The sequence below is a fragment of the Apis cerana genome, linkage group LG2 (genome assembly GCF_029169275.1).
Source record: "Apis cerana isolate GH-2021 linkage group LG2, AcerK_1.0, whole genome shotgun sequence".
Classification (NCBI taxonomy): domain Eukaryota; kingdom Metazoa; phylum Arthropoda; class Insecta; order Hymenoptera; family Apidae; genus Apis; species Apis cerana.
Window position 1 is genome coordinate 15,603,791 of NC_083853.1, and position 20,703 is coordinate 15,624,493.

At 28.5% G+C, this 20,703-nt stretch overlaps 1 protein-coding gene and 1 long non-coding RNA gene across 8 annotated transcripts; one reads left to right on the forward strand and one right to left on the reverse strand.

Annotated features, from left to right (window-relative positions):
- Positions 1–6: 6 nt before the first annotated feature.
- LOC107992465 (lysine-specific demethylase PHF2-like) lies at positions 7–20,618 on the forward strand. Of its 7 annotated transcripts, none has more exons than XM_028664141.2 (14): positions 7–126; positions 603–688; positions 786–1,064; positions 1,158–1,299; positions 1,401–1,850; positions 1,922–2,123; positions 2,211–2,980; positions 3,054–3,101; positions 3,302–3,510; positions 3,600–3,802; positions 4,211–4,258; positions 4,541–4,724; positions 4,831–6,407; positions 20,003–20,618. In XM_028664141.2, exons 2-13 carry the CDS (start codon positions 625–627, stop codon positions 4,908–4,910), a joined length of 2,679 nt encoding a protein of 892 aa, XP_028519942.1. In that variant the 5' UTR covers positions 7–126; positions 603–624; the 3' UTR covers positions 4,911–6,407; positions 20,003–20,618. The 7 variants fall into 7 exon arrangements, with proteins under 7 accessions (XP_028519942.1, XP_028519938.1, XP_028519939.1 ...); XM_028664137.2 differs by having other exon boundaries at positions 70–212; XM_028664138.2 differs by having other exon boundaries at positions 70–212; positions 3,326–3,510.
- LOC133665700 (uncharacterized) lies at positions 14,526–15,334 on the reverse strand. The gene is made up of 2 exons (XR_009828902.1): positions 14,910–15,334; positions 14,526–14,838 (listed from the first exon to the last, which is right to left on the reverse strand). It is a non-coding gene; the product is annotated as an uncharacterized LOC133665700 (long non-coding RNA).
- Positions 20,619–20,703: the final 85 nt, after the last annotated feature.

Genomic DNA, 20,703 nt, shown 5'->3' on the forward strand with positions numbered 1-20,703 from the left:
TTAAAAAAAGGATGACGGAGCGGCACTTCAGCGACGCATCACGGCTACTATAGTTACCATCCAATGTTAACGATACGGAGTCGCGGCAGTATTTAGCATTAATATTCACATAAAATGGAGTTACCAGTTACGTATTGTTTATGCGGTCGTTCTTACGATTTTGAACAATTTATGATACAATGTGACGTTTGTAAAGAATGGTATCATGGAGGGTAAGCGTTCAAAAATTGTGACAATTAAAAACAACGATCTGTAAAATACTGTGACAAGATTATGCTTTGTAAAATTAAATATAAACACACGTAAACATATATTTTGGTTTCTATTCTGCAAAAAATTTTCAAATAATTTGATTATTTTTCTCTTAATTTTCTTTCCCCTTAACTTTTTATATGAAAATAATAATTACGATATAGCTTTACAGAGGCAAGTTTTGTTGATACTTACATAACCTATCCGAATGATACGATATCTTTCGATATAAAAGTAAAAATATATATATATATAAAAATTATAATCTTTTTATATATATTTTATATTACATAAGAAAAATTTTATAAATATTGTTGTTAAAAGTAATTTATATATTTTTTGATTTACAGATGCGTATCTATAAAGGAATATATGTCGATAGATCTTGACAAATATCATTGTCCGCGTTGTGAAGCAATGTGCGGACCATCGATTAGTGAGTATATAGAAATTATATTTTTTTTGTTGTATTTTTATTGTATTTTTTGATAAGTAATAAATTTTCTATCGTTTTGACGATGATTGTACTTTAGTGAAAGTAAGATTAAATTGGCATAGACACGATTATTCTGAACCTGATGCGGATACAAAACCAGTACAAACTGGCACGCCAGTTTTTATAAGAGAATTAAAATCCAGACATTTTCCAAAAGCTGATGAAGTTGTTAAACATGTTAGAGGACAACAATTGACTCTTCAACATTTGCAAACTAATGGTTTTGAGAGTCCCATTATAATAGACGGAAAGGATGGACTTGATATGACTGTTCCACCTCCGAACTTCAGTGTTTACGATATAGAAAGTTGTATAGGTATTAATTTTTCGTGGTATTAATATTAATATTATATTGTTATTTTTACATAGTAAAAAATGTTATATCGAATGGAATTTTTTTTCTTCTCAGGTGGAGATCGAGACATGGATGTGATCGATGTTACAAGACAAAATAATATCAGAATGAAATTAAGAGACTTTGTTGAATATTACAATTCCCCTTGCAGAACAAGGGTTCTTAATGTGATTAGTCTTGAATTTACAAATACTGGGTATACCAATATTAATTGCCTTGCCACATATTGGCTTTAAATGTTTCTAAGAAGTATATGTATATAAATATAATATATAAATTGACAAATAAACGTTGCAGTCTTTCTCCAATGGTCGAGGCACCATACATCGCGCGTAAACTCGACTGGGTTAATTCCGTTTGGCCACGCGATTGGCCCGAGGATAGTGACATAAAACGTCCGGAAGTACAAAAATATTGCCTAATGGGGGTCAAAGACAGTTTCACAGATTTCCATATCGATTTTGGTGGCACATCTGTGTGGTATCACGTGCTACGTGGAGAAAAAGTGTTTTATTTAATCAGGCCTACTCCTGCAAATTTACAATTATATCAACATTGGATGTGTAGCTCGACACAGAGCGAAACTTTTTTTGGAGACCAAGCTGATGCGTGTTACAAATGCGTTTTAAAACAAGGCCAAACCATGATGATTCCAACAGGATGGATACACGCAGTGTTAACGCCTGTCGATTCTTTAGTTTTTGGTGGAAACTTTGTACATAGTCTTAACATTCCAACGCAAATACAGTAAGTATTGTATATGCAACTAATAATAATAATCATTTTAATCGTCATAATTTAATATCCGTATTCTATAGAATATACGAATTAGAAAAAAAGATGAAGACTCCTGCCAAATTTCAATATCCTGGTTTTGAGACAATCAATTGGTTCGCAGCAAAAAAATTGCTGAAAGAATTGAAAGAATTAAATAACGAGGGAAAGAAATGTCCCACATATCTCTTACAGGGTGTTAAAGCATTACTCAGCATTCTAAAACAATGGAACACAGATAAAGATGTACGTTTATTTTCTTCCTGGGAAAATCATTCTATAATAGATATTTTATTTAGATAGATATCAGATTGTATTTAATTTCTATTTCAGTATAATATGATTAGCAGGGGTCAAATACCGGAAACAATAAATAGTCAAAAATTGCTAAAAGATTTTAGTAAAGAAATAAGACACGCGGAACGATACTTAATGTCATTAAATCCTCCAAAACCAGAGCGAGAGAGTAAACGCAAGAAAAAAAAACCATTAAACAAAGATTTCGTAGATTATGATGTTGCTGATAGAATGGCTGATAATCCGTTCAAAGCAACATTAAAAGAGACGAATAAAACGAGTTCTACGATCTCGGAACCACCCTCATCGGGTAGACCACCGTTAAAATTAACTCTACCGAAACCAATAATGTATCCATATGTCAAAGCTCAAAATACAACGTTGGAAGAAAAAAATACATCTTCCGTTAGTAATAAACGATCGTCAAAACCAGGAAAACAGAGTCCAACTGTAATTAGATTTAAACTTGGCAATAACGAAGTCGTACGAAGTACACACGATGACATAAATACATATAACGAGTTTACATCTGATCATCATCTTGGAACACCGAAAGAATTAACTTGGAAGCAAACTTCTATATACGATTTTCATGATGGCAGCAACGAAAGTGATTATGGTCGATTCACTATAGATGAATCACCGAAACGAAAAAGAGCGCCAAGAATTAATACGCAAAAACGGTTAAAACGCGACTATGATGGAGATGTTGATGTCTTAAATGATGTACCGAAAAATGGTATTGAAGAATTATTAAAAGCTTCGGCTTATACTTTGGGAAATGGTGCTCAAAGATTAGATGTAACGTAAGTTAACACTTAGTTAATTATTAAATTGCAATAATTTCATTCCTTATAATATTATAATATTTGATTATAGGACATCGATGATATCACAGTACAATCAACCTATACCACCACCTACTGGGTAAGATGATATTAAACGTTGACATCTTTGAAAAATTTATTTGACAAAGCATGTTTAATATTTCTTTATTATTAATTTGCTTGTTAATTCGTTTTTTCCTTTTTGTTTAATTTTTTAATATCAAAGAAACATATTTGCACGTATTTTTATTATTTTCCAATAGTATAGTATTGTTACGTTTTATGTTTTTGGTGTCTTAGTATTTATAAATTGAAAACAACCAGTTCTGGTAGGGCATCTCCATCTACTCGAGAAGCAATCGCTGGGATGTTATCCTTCAGCGAACAATGTTATTCAACTACATCGAACAGTACATCGAAATCTACAAAAATCACTAAAATGCAACCTGATGAAGACGACGATCAATCGATAGAAAATATCGATAAAGTTCATCAAGACGATGATTTTAGTATGTAAAATCATAAAAATATTATTTGTTTTATTTGAATGGAATTATATTTACAATTAATAATGATTATCATATATTTTTCGATATAGTTTATCCATCTCTTGACGCTTCGGATGACGAAGATTCTATCTTTAAACCAAAAGCGAAAAGTCAAATAGATGAGGCATGGAATCCAAAAGCCAGAGTAGGACCTCTTTTGCCAAAAACGAATCGTCCAGCTCGAGAAGGTGTCAAAAAAACATCTGTTGAAAAAGGACTCGAAGCAGCAGCAGCAAAACGCGCAAAACAATCGGTATATACAAATTTCTTTGTTTTTTCATTTTCTTTTTATTATTATTATTGTTGTTATTATTGTTGTTATCGATGTTTTTATTCTTTTCGTTGTTTTTGATTATCATCATCATCATCATTATCATCATTATCATCATTATCATCATCATTATCATCATCATCATCATCATCATCATCATCATTATCATCATCATCATCGTTGTCGTCGTCATCATCGTCATCATTATAATACTGATTATTGTATTAATTGGCAATTAAATTTACTTTTAACTTGATATTTATTGCATATCATATAATATAGATTTGTTTTTATAACACAAATTAACTCATTTATTACACTATGTATTTTATATTTACATTCATATGCATTTTCATAATTATTTCTTTCTTGCATACTCATATCGTATAGGACGATTATCTGGATAACAACATGGATAAAGGCTCCAAGAAGAAATTGGTAGGCATATTACGGTTTCACTATTCGTTTCATAACGTACGTTGCATGTATATTTATGATTGTATTTTGATAACCATTCGATTCATATTTGTGTTTTATTATATGTAAAATTATAAAAATAAATACATTTTTGTTTATTTAACTTTTAACTTCTTGGTACGAAACTATTTATAAATTAATATTAATTTTATTGACAATAAACTTCTTACGATTGTTATATCTTTTTTTATTTTATTTAACAATAATTAAAATGAAATTAATTTATTGCATATAAAATAACAGAGTACAACCAAGCGGACATATAATAAAAAGAAGCAAAAGAATTCATCTGTAACATCGACAACTGGTACATCGACTACAACTTCAGAAAATACTGTAAAAACAAGCATCGGATTCGGTTCAATATTAACTAGCCCTAACAGGCTTAAAGATGTAAAAGCAAAATTAGCAGCCCCGGTTCCAGTTGGTAATATATAGTCCCGAGTTTATTTTTTTCTTTCTTTGGATATTTTTTATTTTATTAAAATTATTTATAATCAATGTTCAATATATTAATCTATTTTCATTTTCAGAACGAAAACCAAAGAAAGGGATGAAAACTGCTAAACAACGCTTAGGAAAAATCTTAAAACTTCACAAAATGATGCATTAAATCAATAATTAGTAAAAAAAAATCAAAAACGCAATGAGCTATACATACATCACATCACTCTCTCCATTTGTGTACAAAAAAATGTAATAGGTGTACATTGCTATGTAAATATGTTGAAATCATTAAGGTAGTATATCTAATATTTGTCTTAAGAATCTAGTTTTTAAAATTGCGATCGTTTTTTTAACGAAATATTTATATTTATTACCGTACTATTTGATTTTAAGAATCGTATATTATAATATATACTGTATGTTTTGATACTTGACTACTTCGGCAAGAAATTATGTTATAGTGAACGCTTGCAGAAGCTCCTTCTATATGTACGATTTTATTTTAAAACTATATTTGTTAACAACTCAAAAAGAATAAGATTATCGGATCCATATGACTGTAAAGAGGCTGTAGTATATTAAATCTTTTTCAATTAACTATTTAATAACTGTAACAAATTTTATACGGCATAATAGCTGCATAACAACAAAAAGGATGGGATAATATTTTGTATAAATTTATTTAAAACTTTTCATTTTGATCATGTGCTTTTCATTACTTTTACATCTTGTACTTATCACTATTTTCAGTTGATACCAAATTATATTCATTTTGATATATACGATAATATTTAATAACTTATTCAAATAACTAAATTTTATACATCTAAAGAAAAGTTTAACATATTTTATAGTGTGATTTATTGTCATTTCGATAAAACGTGTAACCCTTTTGTATATTTCTTAATACATGATCTAATCAATGATATACATATGTCAAGAAATACAAACATTGCGCGTGCGCACGCATGCATATGGTATGCATATATTGTTGCTGTTTAATTGCTCTGTTTATTATCGCTTTCATTGGCAAATATCAATGATATAATTTTTCATTTAATCGTTGATTTATATAATTGTTAATTGTAAGATACCATTAATTAAATTATATAGTTTTCATACTTACATTCATGTAGTATGTATTCGTTGTAACTTTTATATATAGTTGCGATGTATGAGTTCGTATTAACGGTTAAAAGATACTTCATACTTCCCGCTGAATTTAGAATGCAAAGGAATGTGAGCGCATGCGTGCGATTGTCTATACTTGGCAGTATTCAATGGTACCTCGATTAGTGTTGATCGTTTTGTAAAATTTCATGTTAATCTGACAGGTTCTCGCGAGAACGTTTATTGACCGTCCATTCGCTGTGTCGTTATTAATAATATGTACAAGTGTATATACATTTTAACAATTTTACCGTGTTCAACATCTGTGTTCGAAACAGTATCAAATTCTTGTGTCTTTTTCTACAAAAAATATTTCAGAATTTATGGCGTTTTCGATAGTATATGAATCGTGAAGCGATCGTGGAACAGTGAATTAATAGTGAATAAAAAAAATAAATTGTGATATACAATAATAACGCCTAGAACTTAAATTGCTTTCTTTTGACCGCGTGGAATATTCAAGACACTATCGCGTATTTTATACTTTCACAAGGTAAGTAAAATATATGTATTTTTAAATGATCAAATTAAGAAAATATATATTTTGTATCTATGCATAAAAAATTTAATACGAATAATATTTTTACTACGGTAATATTTTTATTTGCTTTTCCATTCGTTCAGATCTTTGATCTAAAAATAATTTTTGATTTTGAAATAAATATATAAAACTTTTCATCTTTTAATTCAAAAAAAATTTAAATGTCATAAAATATAAAATATATGGAGGTTTTAAATTTTCCTTTCTTCGTACTTTAATAATATTTTATTTAAGAATTGACGATAAAGTTATATTTTTGAAATGTATGTATAAGCTATTGACGAATAATTTATACAGACTTCCTTTTGCAATAATAATTTTTACACATACATATATATATTATTTTGAACTTAAAATAGATTCATCACGAGGATTCGTCATTTCTCCTCTTAGTTCAAAATTAAATCCAAATTATATTGCATACAATTGCTATTAGACTATAAAAATTTAAACAAATAATTTTATGTATACTAAATATTTATTTTAAATAAAACAATATTATAATATTCATAATTGGCATATAAAAATGTCATTTTACAAATTTGATATAATGATTTCTTATTTGTGTAAAATATTATCAATAAATATATTGAATCATACATAAGTTTATAATAAATATTTTCTTATAAAAGAAGATATGCAATATCCAGAAAATCAATTAAAATAACATATTTTGTAAATATATATATATATATATATATAATTAAAATAACATAGTTTATAAATATATATACATATATTAATAAATCGAAATATTAATATAGTCCTACATGCAATGTATCTGTGTTATGCGATATGTCTAATGTCACATGTTTAAAACAGAATAAAATTATATTATATGTGTGAAAATAATGTCATAAACTTTCCAAAATATAAAAATTTATACAATTTTATAAATTAAAGTTAATTTACAGTTAAACTTCTTATTGCCTGTTTAAGGTAGGAGTACAAAGCAGCCAAAAATCAGGTTAACCAGGTTAATAATCACTTGGGGAAACTCACTGATTTAAATAAAATTATAAATGGAAAGTACTGAAGAAAAGAAAAATTGTACTTACATATATTGTTTCAATATATGTATAATGGTATATAATTTAAAAATATCATCGTAAACTTTTCGTTCTTATGTATTAGGTTAAGTGGCATCAAGTTAATCAATGATCAATAATTTATAAATTTTTTAAATTTTATTCGAAATTGTATATATTTATTTAATAATTATTTATTAATTGTATAATTCTAAAAATTTTAAGCATTTTTATATAAGATTATAAGATTGTATTTATCATTATATTTATTTTATATGAATTATGTCAAAAAACTATAATAAGAAAGAAAGAAAAAAATACTTTTGTCAACTAAAACTCATTAAATTGTTATAAATTATATTTTTTTCAATCGCTCAATTATAGATTTATATATCTTTGCACATATATATACATATATATATTTTCATCCGTATTTTCTTGTAAAAACATGCGTATTTTGTTCAATTTTATTACACATGTATTCTTTCCAACATAAATATAATATTTATTACATTTACTGCAACAATGAAAGCAAAAATATAAAATTATGATTTAAAATATCAAATTGAAAATTTACTTGTAAAATTCCATCGATAAGAAATCCAAACAATAATTGTTCTATATTAAAAATTAAAAATTTTGAATTTTATCATTGTTGCAGCAATTTCACAATGTTATTTATGCTTATAATGCGATTTATTTATTCTCATTCATCGATTAAAGTAGATGCGTAATGTAATAATTCTGAAAAAAAAATTATTTTCTTTTTTTAATATTTTTTATAAGAACGTTAATTCATTAGAAAATGCATTCGATATAAGCTTAGATTTAGTCATTCTAATGATATATATTAAGTATTCTTAATTTTTTTTTTTTAGGAATACAAAAAATAATAATATTAATGAATAATTTTTTTAAGTTTATTGATTGCATTAATAATATTTAGTGACAATTATTGTTGTAGATTGTAAAATATACAAAACTTTTTTCAATATTTAAAAAATATTCAAAATCGATATTCAGTTTTATTATCAGTCTGATATGTGATTTATATATATACATGGTGAAACACTATGAACAAGTTTCATAGTGTTAAGTCTATGTTATATTTCATTTATGAAAATTTTATTTCAAGTATAATATTAATGTCATTGTGTTTTATACGTTCATTGTAATTTTATATTGATATATATAAATGATAAAAATTTTTGTATAGGCGTTACATAATATTTCATATACATTTTTTATTTATTAGACAAATAAAACTATTAATTATAACATAGTAATTTGTATAGTAACACGTACGATTGTGATAAAACAAATATATATATATAAATGAAACAAAAAGATTTATAAATAAAATATTGTTTTTTATATTATTTTCACTAGTATTAGTATTATTATTATTATTATTTATTATTAATTATTCTTGTAAATTATTCGATATACATCATATGCATGCATTTGTACAAATTTGATGAAATATCGTTTTGCGATAAGTTATTTCATTTAAATATATATGTGTATTTATTTAAGAAGTTATAAAAGAATGAATTTTGAATTGAAATTCTTATAATTTTGGATCATAATACATCACAATATTAACTTAAATTTATGTAAAATATAAAAAAAATCAAATCAAAGATAGTTTTAAATCGTATAATGAAATATTTTAATTTGAAGTTTAGACAGATTCTATTTAATTACTCTGGCAAATTATTACTTTGTACAGCGCATTGTTATAATCAAACATGCCACTATATATATAATTTATATAAAAATTAAAAAAAAAATATATGTTATTTTTATTTCGTAATAAGATTTAAAGTTTTTGTATCGTACATACGCGAGTCCAGTACTTCATATCTAGCATACAATTAATTAGAAAGTTGGAATAAAGAGGTTGAGGGATCTTCGTTTCATTGTCTAGTGATGCTGTTTGTTTGGCAAGGAGCTCGCCGTTGCCTGAGTTGCAGCGGGCAGCGCACCCATCAAGGCTACCAACTGCGACGTCATTGTGGATCAATCGATGATAAATATCAAATTCGGAACCGGTAAGTCTGTGAAGTCGTAGTTAATATATATAATATATATTATAATATATATATTATATATATATATATATATATAATTTAGTCAATAAATTTGTTAGTTTCATCGATCAAATTTAATTTTTCATTCATTTTATACGATTATATTTTCTTTCTTTTTTTCCTCCCCGATCACATTCTACCAATAATATAAATATAATAAAAATATTAATTTTGTTAAATTGTTTAAATTTTATATAATTTAATTATTCAGAGATTTATTTTATATTTCATTTTATTTCTTATGTATCATATATTTATATGTTTTATTTCTTTCTTTATATATTGAGTCACAATGGTTCTCTATATGTTTTATCCAATCGAAGTCTTTAATGCAAATTAATTATCCAAAGACTAATGGATAATGGACATTAGAAAATAATTTTTCTTATCTTGTGGTCCAAGGTTCATTGCACGCACATAAGAATTTATTACAGCATTTTAAATCAATTGAACGCCGGCGCTAGTGAATCACATTTTAGTATTACACATATATGTGTGTACAGAACTCTGGACATTGTGTCAACGTACTTGGGGACCCCAGTAATTCTCCGTTCTCGTTGACCCGACCAATTGATCGAATCGTTTAATCGTGGAAAAATTTCGCCACTAAAAACATTGTTACAAACATTCATGATAATTTCAAATCAAACATGTGTAGGATTCATATATTATGATAATGAACGATATATTGGATTGAGTAATAATAATATATTTTAATTACTATTATTTGTATAAAACATACTATAATCAAATCATTATTTAATTTTACAATAATCGCAAATTACATTTGCGATTTTTCAGTTACATATACCAAATGATTTTCGAATATTAAGAATAAATCTAAATAAGATTTATATTTTTTAATCTTACTATACAACCACATCAATAATTATCATACATCGATTAATTTTTATGTTTAAATCATATTTTGCTTTGAAAAATAATTATTATATTCAGTTGACATAAATATTTTCATTTTTATTATTATTTATTATTATTATTATTATTTCTATTATTATTATATTTATAATGAAAGATGAATTAATGTATATATAAGACAAATTGACTGAAATTGAGTGCACAAAAGTAGCAGTTTTACAATAAACATGAATCTAATAGATCACATAGATAAAATTATAATTATGTTGTAATAAAAACATTCGGTGATAAGTTGTATATATGAAATTAGGAATGTTAAAAATTTGTTTAAATTGTTTAAACCTTGTGTTTCAATTTAATTTTCTCAATTCGTTGCACTATTGAATAACAATTGAATACCTACTAGAAAAACGTTAGTAAAAATTATTATTATTAGATACTTTTTATTTCTTGAATTACAACAACAAAAAACGAATATAAAAATATATATAGTTCATTTGTATATTTTTATTATTTTAACTTATAAAGTATGGTGTTATATCAATTTGTGATAATCATTTTTACATTAACAAGTACACATATATATATACACACACACACATATATATATACCATTGAATTACTAAAAAAAAAATATATTTTTTAAAATAGTTATAATAATTTATAAATAATTTTTAAAAATAGATAAAAGTCAAAAAAAATAAATAAAAGAATTATCGTAACAGGTAAGTAATACATAATTGTCGGCAAAACGTATCGATAAGAGAAGTATATAAAAGTTTTTCCGATTCACACTGGTACGTCAGTGAGCGATTGGATGTCGGTGTAGTTTGTACATTTCGAAGGTTGCGCTCCCTTGTTGCCAGTGCCGTACACGGTACGTTGCAGTATGATTTTGCTATTTCGTTATTTTAATTTTTCGGATAATAACTTTCTTCTTCTTTATTGAATACGATATTGTTATTCGTGCATATTTTCGCTAATCAATGGTTTAATCAATTCAATTGAGTTAAAGAATAATTGTGAAACTGAAAACTAAAAGTGATACCTAACCTCTAACGATATTAGTTTGCTGACAAGAGATATCTAACACTTATAAGCAAGAAGTCACGTGTATTGGAATAGTGTGATGTTCAACATTCACGCGATTCTTCTTTACGATATGTTTATGATTTAAAATTACATAGTGCAAATCTTTTAAAACAAAACTTTTTACCGATGAAAATGCAAATAACTTAAAATTATTATTTATTTTATTTATTGTGTTTCGATTTCTACGGATTTTTCTTCGATGAAATAGTGTCGAGGTTAAGGACGCTAAAAAAGAATCTGAGGTCATTTCAAACGGTATGTATATAATATTTTTCATTGTCGATGAACAAGCAATTATTATTTTTCTTTTTTAAATAAATATTCTTAAAAATACATATTTTTCTAGGTATTTATTTATTTTCATCACTATATACGTTATTTTTGATCATAATTGCACTTTTCATTTGTTATACGATTCATTATCACCAATTTAAAGATAACATTGCAAGCAAACGAATCGATTTTTTAAGTCATACATTTCTTTAGCGAGAAAAAATCGATCGTCATTGTTGTCGTGTTGAATTACTAAAAGACATTCCTTCGTTGAAGCAACCATATGTTTATATAATGATTATACTAAGGTAAATTTTGTAAATTGAAGGATGAAATTGAATACGAAAAAGATTGGTAACGATAAAATTTGATTTATGATATATTATATTTTTTTATAGATCAAAGATAGATAGTATAGATATTCAATTTTTATTTTTTATATCAATCAAACATTCGCTTATATACATCTGCAATATATTAATGATATATCAATTTCATGATGTGTAATTACTCCTGTTTGTCTCCTGTAACGATGAAAGAATATACAATATATATTTGTAAATGACACGTGATACATTCGATTCTTTGTATTGATTCGATAATTTTCGTATATTAAATTTTTGTAAAAATTATCAATTCATGTTTAGGGTATAAGTTTTTAGAAAATTTTCTTATCTCAGAAAAAAGTACAAAAAAAATGAAGATTATCGAAAATACTTTAATCATTCTTACATATATATGCTTCTTTATTTGGCAAATTTGTTTAATCTATCGAATAAAAAATGATGAGATGTCGTAAGCAAAAAACTCATATAGATTATATTAGAATCATATACACAAATAAAAAAATATCGATAAATAAAATGAAACGTTTTATCTGAATAATGTATGTTGGCAAAATGATTTTCTATAACATATTTACTAATTGAATAAACTTATAATAATAACAATGAAAGTTTTGTTCATTTATGGTCGAGATAAAATTAGTGAATGATTCGCATCATGAACACGTGTTTGTCTTCGGTTGTTTTCGCTTATCTTCGCGCAAATTCGATGCTTAGGTAGTCACCACAATGCACACATATACGCTGTTGCAAACCAGTTCATACCGGGTTGTTCATGAGACTAGATCGAGTTTAAACGTAAGTGAAAAGAAAAAGAAAAAAGAAAGTTCTTCCAGGAAATGTTTCAATTATTTCCTTCTAACATATCTATTTAATATTTTATATTTTTTGCAATATATATGATTTTATTATGATTTATATGAAAGTTTTATGTAGTTGCTTTTATTTGAAACACTGTAGACATACGAATGATACTTGTCTCTATTAAAAAAGAGAGAAATATGAAAATAGAGAGCGAAAATACAAGCGTCGTATAAAAGAAAAGGATGAAATGAAATGAGTGAGAGAGAGAATGAACGAGTGAGCAAGAGTGTCTGAACGATGGAGGTTCGCTTGGAATGACTTGGATACTCTCGGTCAGTCACATACGCAACGCGGAACGGGGAGTACATTTTCGTTTCTCTGCAATAAACTGATTAATTTTCGTCATCAAACTATATCTATATGTATTTATTCTTATTATTTCTTTGATTCGCATTCGTATCGCGTGTGCTTTCGTTTCTAAAATTGTGTGATTCGTTATTCTAATACCAAGAGTGATTAATTCAAAAGGATGCAAGTGGATTTATTATGTGATAATTTTTCCTTTCTTTTTCATCTGATTCACTAATAAAATACCCAAAGGTACGTTTATTTCTTGTAAAAGAGATGTATTTCTTCAATCTTTTACATATAGCGTTTTCCTGATTCATTTGAAAACACGTGTTCTGACGTTTACTGCTATATATTTGATTCTTATTGGATGAAAGTTTTTCCTTTTTTAGATAATCTTATATAATTTTTTTTTCTTTTTTTTTTTTCGAATGTTTAATACATATATTTTATACATGAGACAAGATAAAATTTAAAAACTTTAAAAGTTTGATATGAAATTTGTTTTTAAATTTATATAAATGATTTTAGGTAAACAAAAATATTTTATATAATCATCACTAATTTAATATTAATACGTATATGTCTGTTTTTTCATAGAAAATAAAAAATGAAAGATAACCTTGAATTTGGTATTTCGCATTTTGCGCGCGTTTACTACTCCCTCCTTCCTCCAGGTCACATTGAAATGTTTTTCGTTTTGGTAGTGTGCAATTCATAGAATAGATAATAAAAGAAGAAAAAAATGGTATTGATGAATATAGACATATCGAAATACTATTACAAAATTAAATTTTTTCCGACAAAATTAATGATCGTTCAACAAAATCCATTTATCAACCAATCAATCTATATAGTTTAAATCGATTTAAATGAAATTTTGCATTGTCTTAAGTAATGTTAGGTTATAATGTTAGTATGGCAATGTCACAATTGAGCAGTTGCCAAAATTGATTTCAAAGTAAGTTAGAGGGTCGACCTAATGGTATTATTAGATTTTGTGTTATAATATTATGAATTTATTTTGTAGCGACTCCCCCATGAGATGTACTCTTATCATATATTTAATTATAATAGAAGCAAAACTAATTAAAATAAAAATGCATTAATCGCGTGATGAAATAAATTAATCGAATAATATAAATCAAAATTTTATCTCAGGATAAATTTAAAAAAAATATAGATAGATATTGAAAAGAAAGATATATATATATATAAGATTATAAAATTTATTCAATCATTCCATCAAAAGTCAATGATGTTTGGTTCTCAATGATCAGAAAAAGCGGATACATATGACGCGCCTTCGGAAAAGTTAATCTGTGATTGGTTGAATTGGTAGGCGTTGGTTCCGAGACGTCTTACTATTGGTTCAACTGGTCATCGGCCAAGAGGCTCGATTCCCAGCGGATCTCATTCCTTTTCCTTTTTCTCTTCAATTGCAGTTTTCTATTCTTATTCAGTGATTTACGATTTGTTTTCATTATAGGAATAATGCGATTATATTCTTCATTGAATCTATCTATTTAAAAATTTTTCTTATTATAACATTATATCATTTAATTCACATGCACACATTCACTATTTTCTTACATATATCATGCTGTTCATGTATCGATGCCAAGTTCAAAAGGTCATACTATCAAGTATATATACATATTAGATTTACCGGTTTCCACGCATTTCAATGGCGATATCATTTTGTATGATGTTATGGTTGTGATGAAACTTTGATCATTTAGATTCAAGCAAGTTATTTTAATTCTTGTGACGTAATGAGACACGCTAGGAGACTTTGTACAATCTCGAATGAGAATGAGATGTGTGCTTACTGACGTTGCAATTTCATTCGCGGCAACTTCAGTGCGTATAATTATTAATTTGTGTAACAAAATTTTTGATTCATGTAATCAAGAAAAACTATTAAAAAGTTTTATTAGCGTTAATTTAATCAAAAAAAAAGAAATAATTTTAATTCTTTTAACTTTGCAACGCAATAAATGTTCATTTAAAATTATAAATTGTAACATATTGCTATATATATATATCTCAAGATGCATAGAGTTCCATAGGTAGACAATTATTGTATTTTCTTTTTAGAATAATATCGAGGATTCTTGTTTTTAGATGTAAAAAATAAAAAAAAATTTTCATTGACGTCAGTATGATTCGAAATCGTAATTGCTATCAAATCAATTTGATAGCCTAATTCTTTTCTTCCAATGGTACTATGTCTTATCTCTTTCAGAAACCAATTCACAATTGTCGATCATGATGAAGAGCATCATTGTTCGGCATCATTTTTTATTCTTCATGTGTATTAGACATATAGGACTTATTATGCAATTCGTCATGACTACCAAATTCTTTTACATATAAATACAAATTAAAATGAAAAAATTATAAAGTAAAATGAAAAAAAACGTTTTAATGAGTAAATTTGCATCTAATTTGTATTTGTAATAATTAAATTAATTTATAAATGCATAAAAAGCGCCAAAAAAATGTTACAACGATACAACGTCACTATTCGATTCTAATCGCGTAAAAGAATTTCAATCAAGAAAATAAAATTCTCTTTAGCAGATGTATCTTTATTTCGTTTAATTAATGATCTAAATTTCGTATTATTTTCTCTTTTTCTATGATTATAGTATTTAAATATAGAATAAACAATAACAATGATTGAATCGGAAAAATGAATGTTATATTCGTTTCAATCATAAATGCAATTTAATAATGTCGTGTATTCTCAAAAAATTGTAAAAGAATAATCATTTCGGCAACGTTTTCTTATTATAGATTCATAAATTTGGTTTTTTCGATCAAATCAAAAGCGATCGATAAATATTGGCGAACAATATAAAGGAAATATTTGAGATTATAAACTTTATTAAATTTGCTAACATGTCATTGAAAAATGTGACCATTAAAATTGTGAGGAAATGGTACGCATGTTCGTCGATTTTTCGAGTGAGGGGCTCATCGATACGCAAGCTTGATGATTGGTTGACGAGTAATTTGACGTCAGCATGCAATGAAATAATCGGGGGCTCGCGCAATTGCGTTTTATTATTTTGTTCCTTCCCTGTGAATTGGTATATCAGAATTATTGTGATTAGACGTTATCGACGAGTCGTAATAGCGACAAAAATTTTCCATAATAGCTGTTTTGAAATAGATTCATCCGAGAAATTTAAGCAATGATTTATCTGTGTCGATCATACAAATGGTCGAAAAAATGTGTTTATATCAATCAAGTTTACGATGAGTAAAAAGACAATATCAAAGATCAAAGTAATATTTTGTCTCTTTTTATTTAACAAATAAATTTACGCCTAATCCTTTTTTTTTATTTTACTTTTAATGATATAAAATGCGATTCGGTACAATTAAATACAATTCAATTTTATTTCTTAACATAGAACAGAACATATTTCGGCATACGTGCCGATGCACACGCCACATCGTTCATCGCAAACGCGGTCAAATTTAAAACAAGTATTCTTAGAAATCGATTCAAAATATTCGGCTTTCTTATGCGTAAAAAATATTATTTTGGAGTATTAAATGCTAATGAATGAATTTGATTCATCGATCCATGATCGAAGTATATTTCTTTATTGCGTAAATCTATTCTTTTGTTTCGTCGTGCATCGAAAGCTTCATATTACCAATGTCATATTACCAACAGTCGTTTCATGTTCGTATTATCGACCAAGACCGTTGTTGCCTACTACCAATCAGTAATGATCTATGTATTTTGTTATTTTATATCCTTAAAAGATGGAAGCACTAATATTTTCAATGATTTTTCATATTTGAATAGAAAATATGTTATAGAATAAAGAAACATTAGAGAATAAAAAATACATATAGAAATATTTTAATAATATTTATATCCAGTTATATTTTAAAATAACAAAAAAAAATATATACAAATAATTAGTTTTCATGCACATTACATATATGATATATGTGTTTTTTCTTAATTATTTCATCATATATAAATATGACGATAATCATAAGACATGATCGATATAGAAATCAATTATTAGATTTGAATTAGAGTTGAAGTCGAACTACTTCTTTTTTTAATTTTAAAAAATAATTTTGATTTTTACATATTTACTAAAATTATTTTTAATATTTCAGGACATACGAATAAGCGCACGATTTTAAATTTGAAATAATCTTTTAAGATTCGGTAATCTTTTGCGTATATCGATATAGATTACTTTAAATATTCGGTAAAATTGTCAAGGTCAATCGATTGACGTGAACGTTGTCCAATTGGGTCACGTTCATTGATAAATACTTAGTTCGAATCGCGAAAGAAAAGAAGAGGTGGATATTGCCGATTATTCGGAACGTGCGTTTTCATGCATATTTCGTAAGTTGCAGATATACAGCAGTTATATTAATGTTTTAAATAAAACGTGCATTATTGAATTATCTAATAATAATAATAACAATCTCATTACGCGAATAAAAATTAATTCTTCATTATATTTTGTACACAGTCGTAATGATAGATAATTGTACTGTAGTTGCTTATTATCTATATATCTTAATCTTCCATTTTGTCATATATCATGTATACATGGTATCTTTCTGTTTGATAATTCGAACGAGAATCAAAAGGAATGCATTACAAAATTTTTGCTCCTTTCTGGTTGTCATTATTGTCGTCATCGTCACCGTGTGCCCTCTCGATACCGCGAGCCCTCCGCTCCGACCTATTTCCATCTAAAAATAGCCAATAGAATGATTGTCGTTACAGCAACGTTCATTTGGTCGCGGCATATCGCTATTAAACTCGAAGACTTCTTACGCGCAATTGGCTTTACACTCCCTTTGCCTTCCCTTCCTCGTTCTTCCTTCGACCAATCCCAACACATGGTTTTTCGTCGCGAAGGTATCATGCATATCACGATACTCTCTTTGCTATGGATAACGAGACATGTGCAATTTGTCACATCCATCAAATCTACTCGTGATACTTGATCTTAAAATATCAACCGAAACGAAGATAGAAACTCTTCTCTGTTTTTTTTTTTTTTTTTTTTATTTGTTCGATAGATCTCAAAGAGAAATATATTTTTCACAGTATTATATTTTTATGGAATCGCAAATACGAGCATAAGATTGATTCGATAGATCGAGTGTTTTTGTAAAGGATAAGATTGGATAAAAATCGTACTATCATGTCCTTGACCGATCGAATGTAGCATGTGTGAACCATGTAGGAATGAGTTGCGAAGAATGGGATAATTCGCGGCTTATCGTGGTTAGAGGAGTTGACAAGCAAAACGGAAAGCTGGAGGCGGGGAATGAGAGTAAGTTCGAATCTGTAACACGGTATGGGCCGAGTGTCTGTAGCAGTTCGTTATGACGCGGTGCAGCAATGCGGGCCGTTCGGGACTAATCGGGACCAATCGGGACTAATCGGGACCAATCGGGACTCGCGATGCTGGGGGCTCGCCTCTTGCGTTCTTCGCGCATTCTTGACGCATTTCTCGCGCATAGACGATCGCGCGTGCTCATAAAGCGACCGCGTATCATCTCGACCGATTTAGTCGCGTACCGTATATCTCTCACCGCGTACCGTACACCGTATACCTTCTCCGTACGAATACCAGCGATTTTTTATTATCTCGAAATTTTCTAAGACGATTAATTTTTTCTCCTCGATTTTCAAACAACCATTACGATCCGTGACAATCGTAAGATAACCAAGATTTTTGCATTTACGTCACCGAATCGTCGCCGTAAGTACGAATAGGTCGAAAAGGAAGATGCATCGATATGCATATTTTTTTTCTTTTTTTTTTTTAATTAGAATTTCTTAATAAAGAGAAAAACAGGAGAGCAAGGAAGAAAGGAAGTGGCAAGATATTGTTAATAAAGATCGTAGAATCGTGTCCGCGTTATGCTTAAAGGTATTGCGTTGCGCCAAAAATGTATAGTCTTACGATATCGCGTATCCTCGTCACGCGGAGGATCGATTTACTCGACTTATTCTCTCGATGATTAGATCGTGAATCAAATCCAATCTCCGTTGGACCTATTAAGGTTCGAGGAAGAGGCGTTTGAATGGTTGGTTAATAAACGAAGCGACGCGAATATAGCAGGTGTACACTTTGGCTGTCATAGTCGTTGGAGCTCGGCCGTTCGAGCTAATTTCTTCGATCGAACGAACGAACGAGCGAAACGATCGTAAGATAAATCATCGAAACGATTTTCGCTTCGCTCTTCGCGCCTCTTCGCCGCTCGTGGAAATTTTCCTAATCGAGCTAATGCGATCCCGCGTAACGCGCCCAACATCGCCTGTCGATTCTGCGCCGCCCGGATACACGGTACGCGATAGTCATTAGTCTCTCTCTCTCTCTATAACGAACAATTCTGGCGTTAAACCAACGAATTCGTGGCGGCCAGAAACTGGGTGGTGTATAAGAAGAGTCCTGATGTTCGGGATTCGTTATTTTTAAACAACGTACGTTTCGTCAAAAACTCTCGTTCGTTCAAAGTCTCGTCGAACAGATCACGCGACATTCCGCTCAATCTCTTTACACCGCTTTCAACGGTGGATACCACGGTTCAGCCGCCTCTCGATTTCCGACCACGATTCATCGTCGATCTCGCGACGTATATTAATCCGTGTCTCCAATTTTCTTTTGTTTCAGGGAAGATGCATCCCTGTTCTCGCAGCTGAGACCGCCCCGTAGACTACGCCAGTCGGCCTCTCCTCATCCACGAGCAATCACTAGAAAGTAAGAAAAGCTCTAATATCGTCTTGCGTCTCGTTGCTAGCGCAATCGCAAATCGCATTATCAATAATATCACATAAGATAAATAAAACGAATCGATACGAAGCGAGTGCAAGACTAAAAAAAAAAAAAAGAGCTTAAGCGCGAAAAAGGGGGGTGAAAAAGAGTGAGAGAAAGGGGGAAAGAAAACGGACGCAGCAAGCTACAAGGAGAAGAAAACGAAATGCTTTTATTCAAAAAAAGTGGACAGGATGCATAGACACCATACATAATTCAATATATATATATATATATATTTTATCGCAAAATATATTCGATTAAAAAAAAAAAATAAAAAAGGATTCGCTGCGTGCACGCGCATCCGTTTTTTCGAAATTTAGTAAAGCTAAGAGGTAAATCTAAAAAAAAGAAGAAGAAAACAGAAGAAGAAGAAGAAGAAGAAAAGAGAGAAGTAAAAGGGGAGGAGGAGAAGGACGAAGAAGAAAGGAAAAGAGAAGAGAAAAGTAAGAGACTCGAATCGAGAAAAGAAAAAGAGAGAAGAGAAAGAGATCGCGGAAGATCATCGGCGAAGAGAAAATGGCCTCGAGCTGTTCCATCCGGTGTGGTTCGAGAAATAT

Coding starts and splice junctions, on each gene's coding strand:
- LOC107992465 (XM_028664137.2), top strand. CDS start 115: ATGGAGTTACCAGTTACGTATTGTTTATGCGGTCGTTCTTACGATTTT. Junction 2,981..3,053: donor GCTCAAAGATTAGATGTAAC/GTAAGTTAACAC, acceptor ATTTGATTATAG/GACATCGATGATATCACAGT. Junction 3,803..4,210: donor CAAAACGCGCAAAACAATCG/GTATATACAAAT, acceptor CATATCGTATAG/GACGATTATCTGGATAACAA.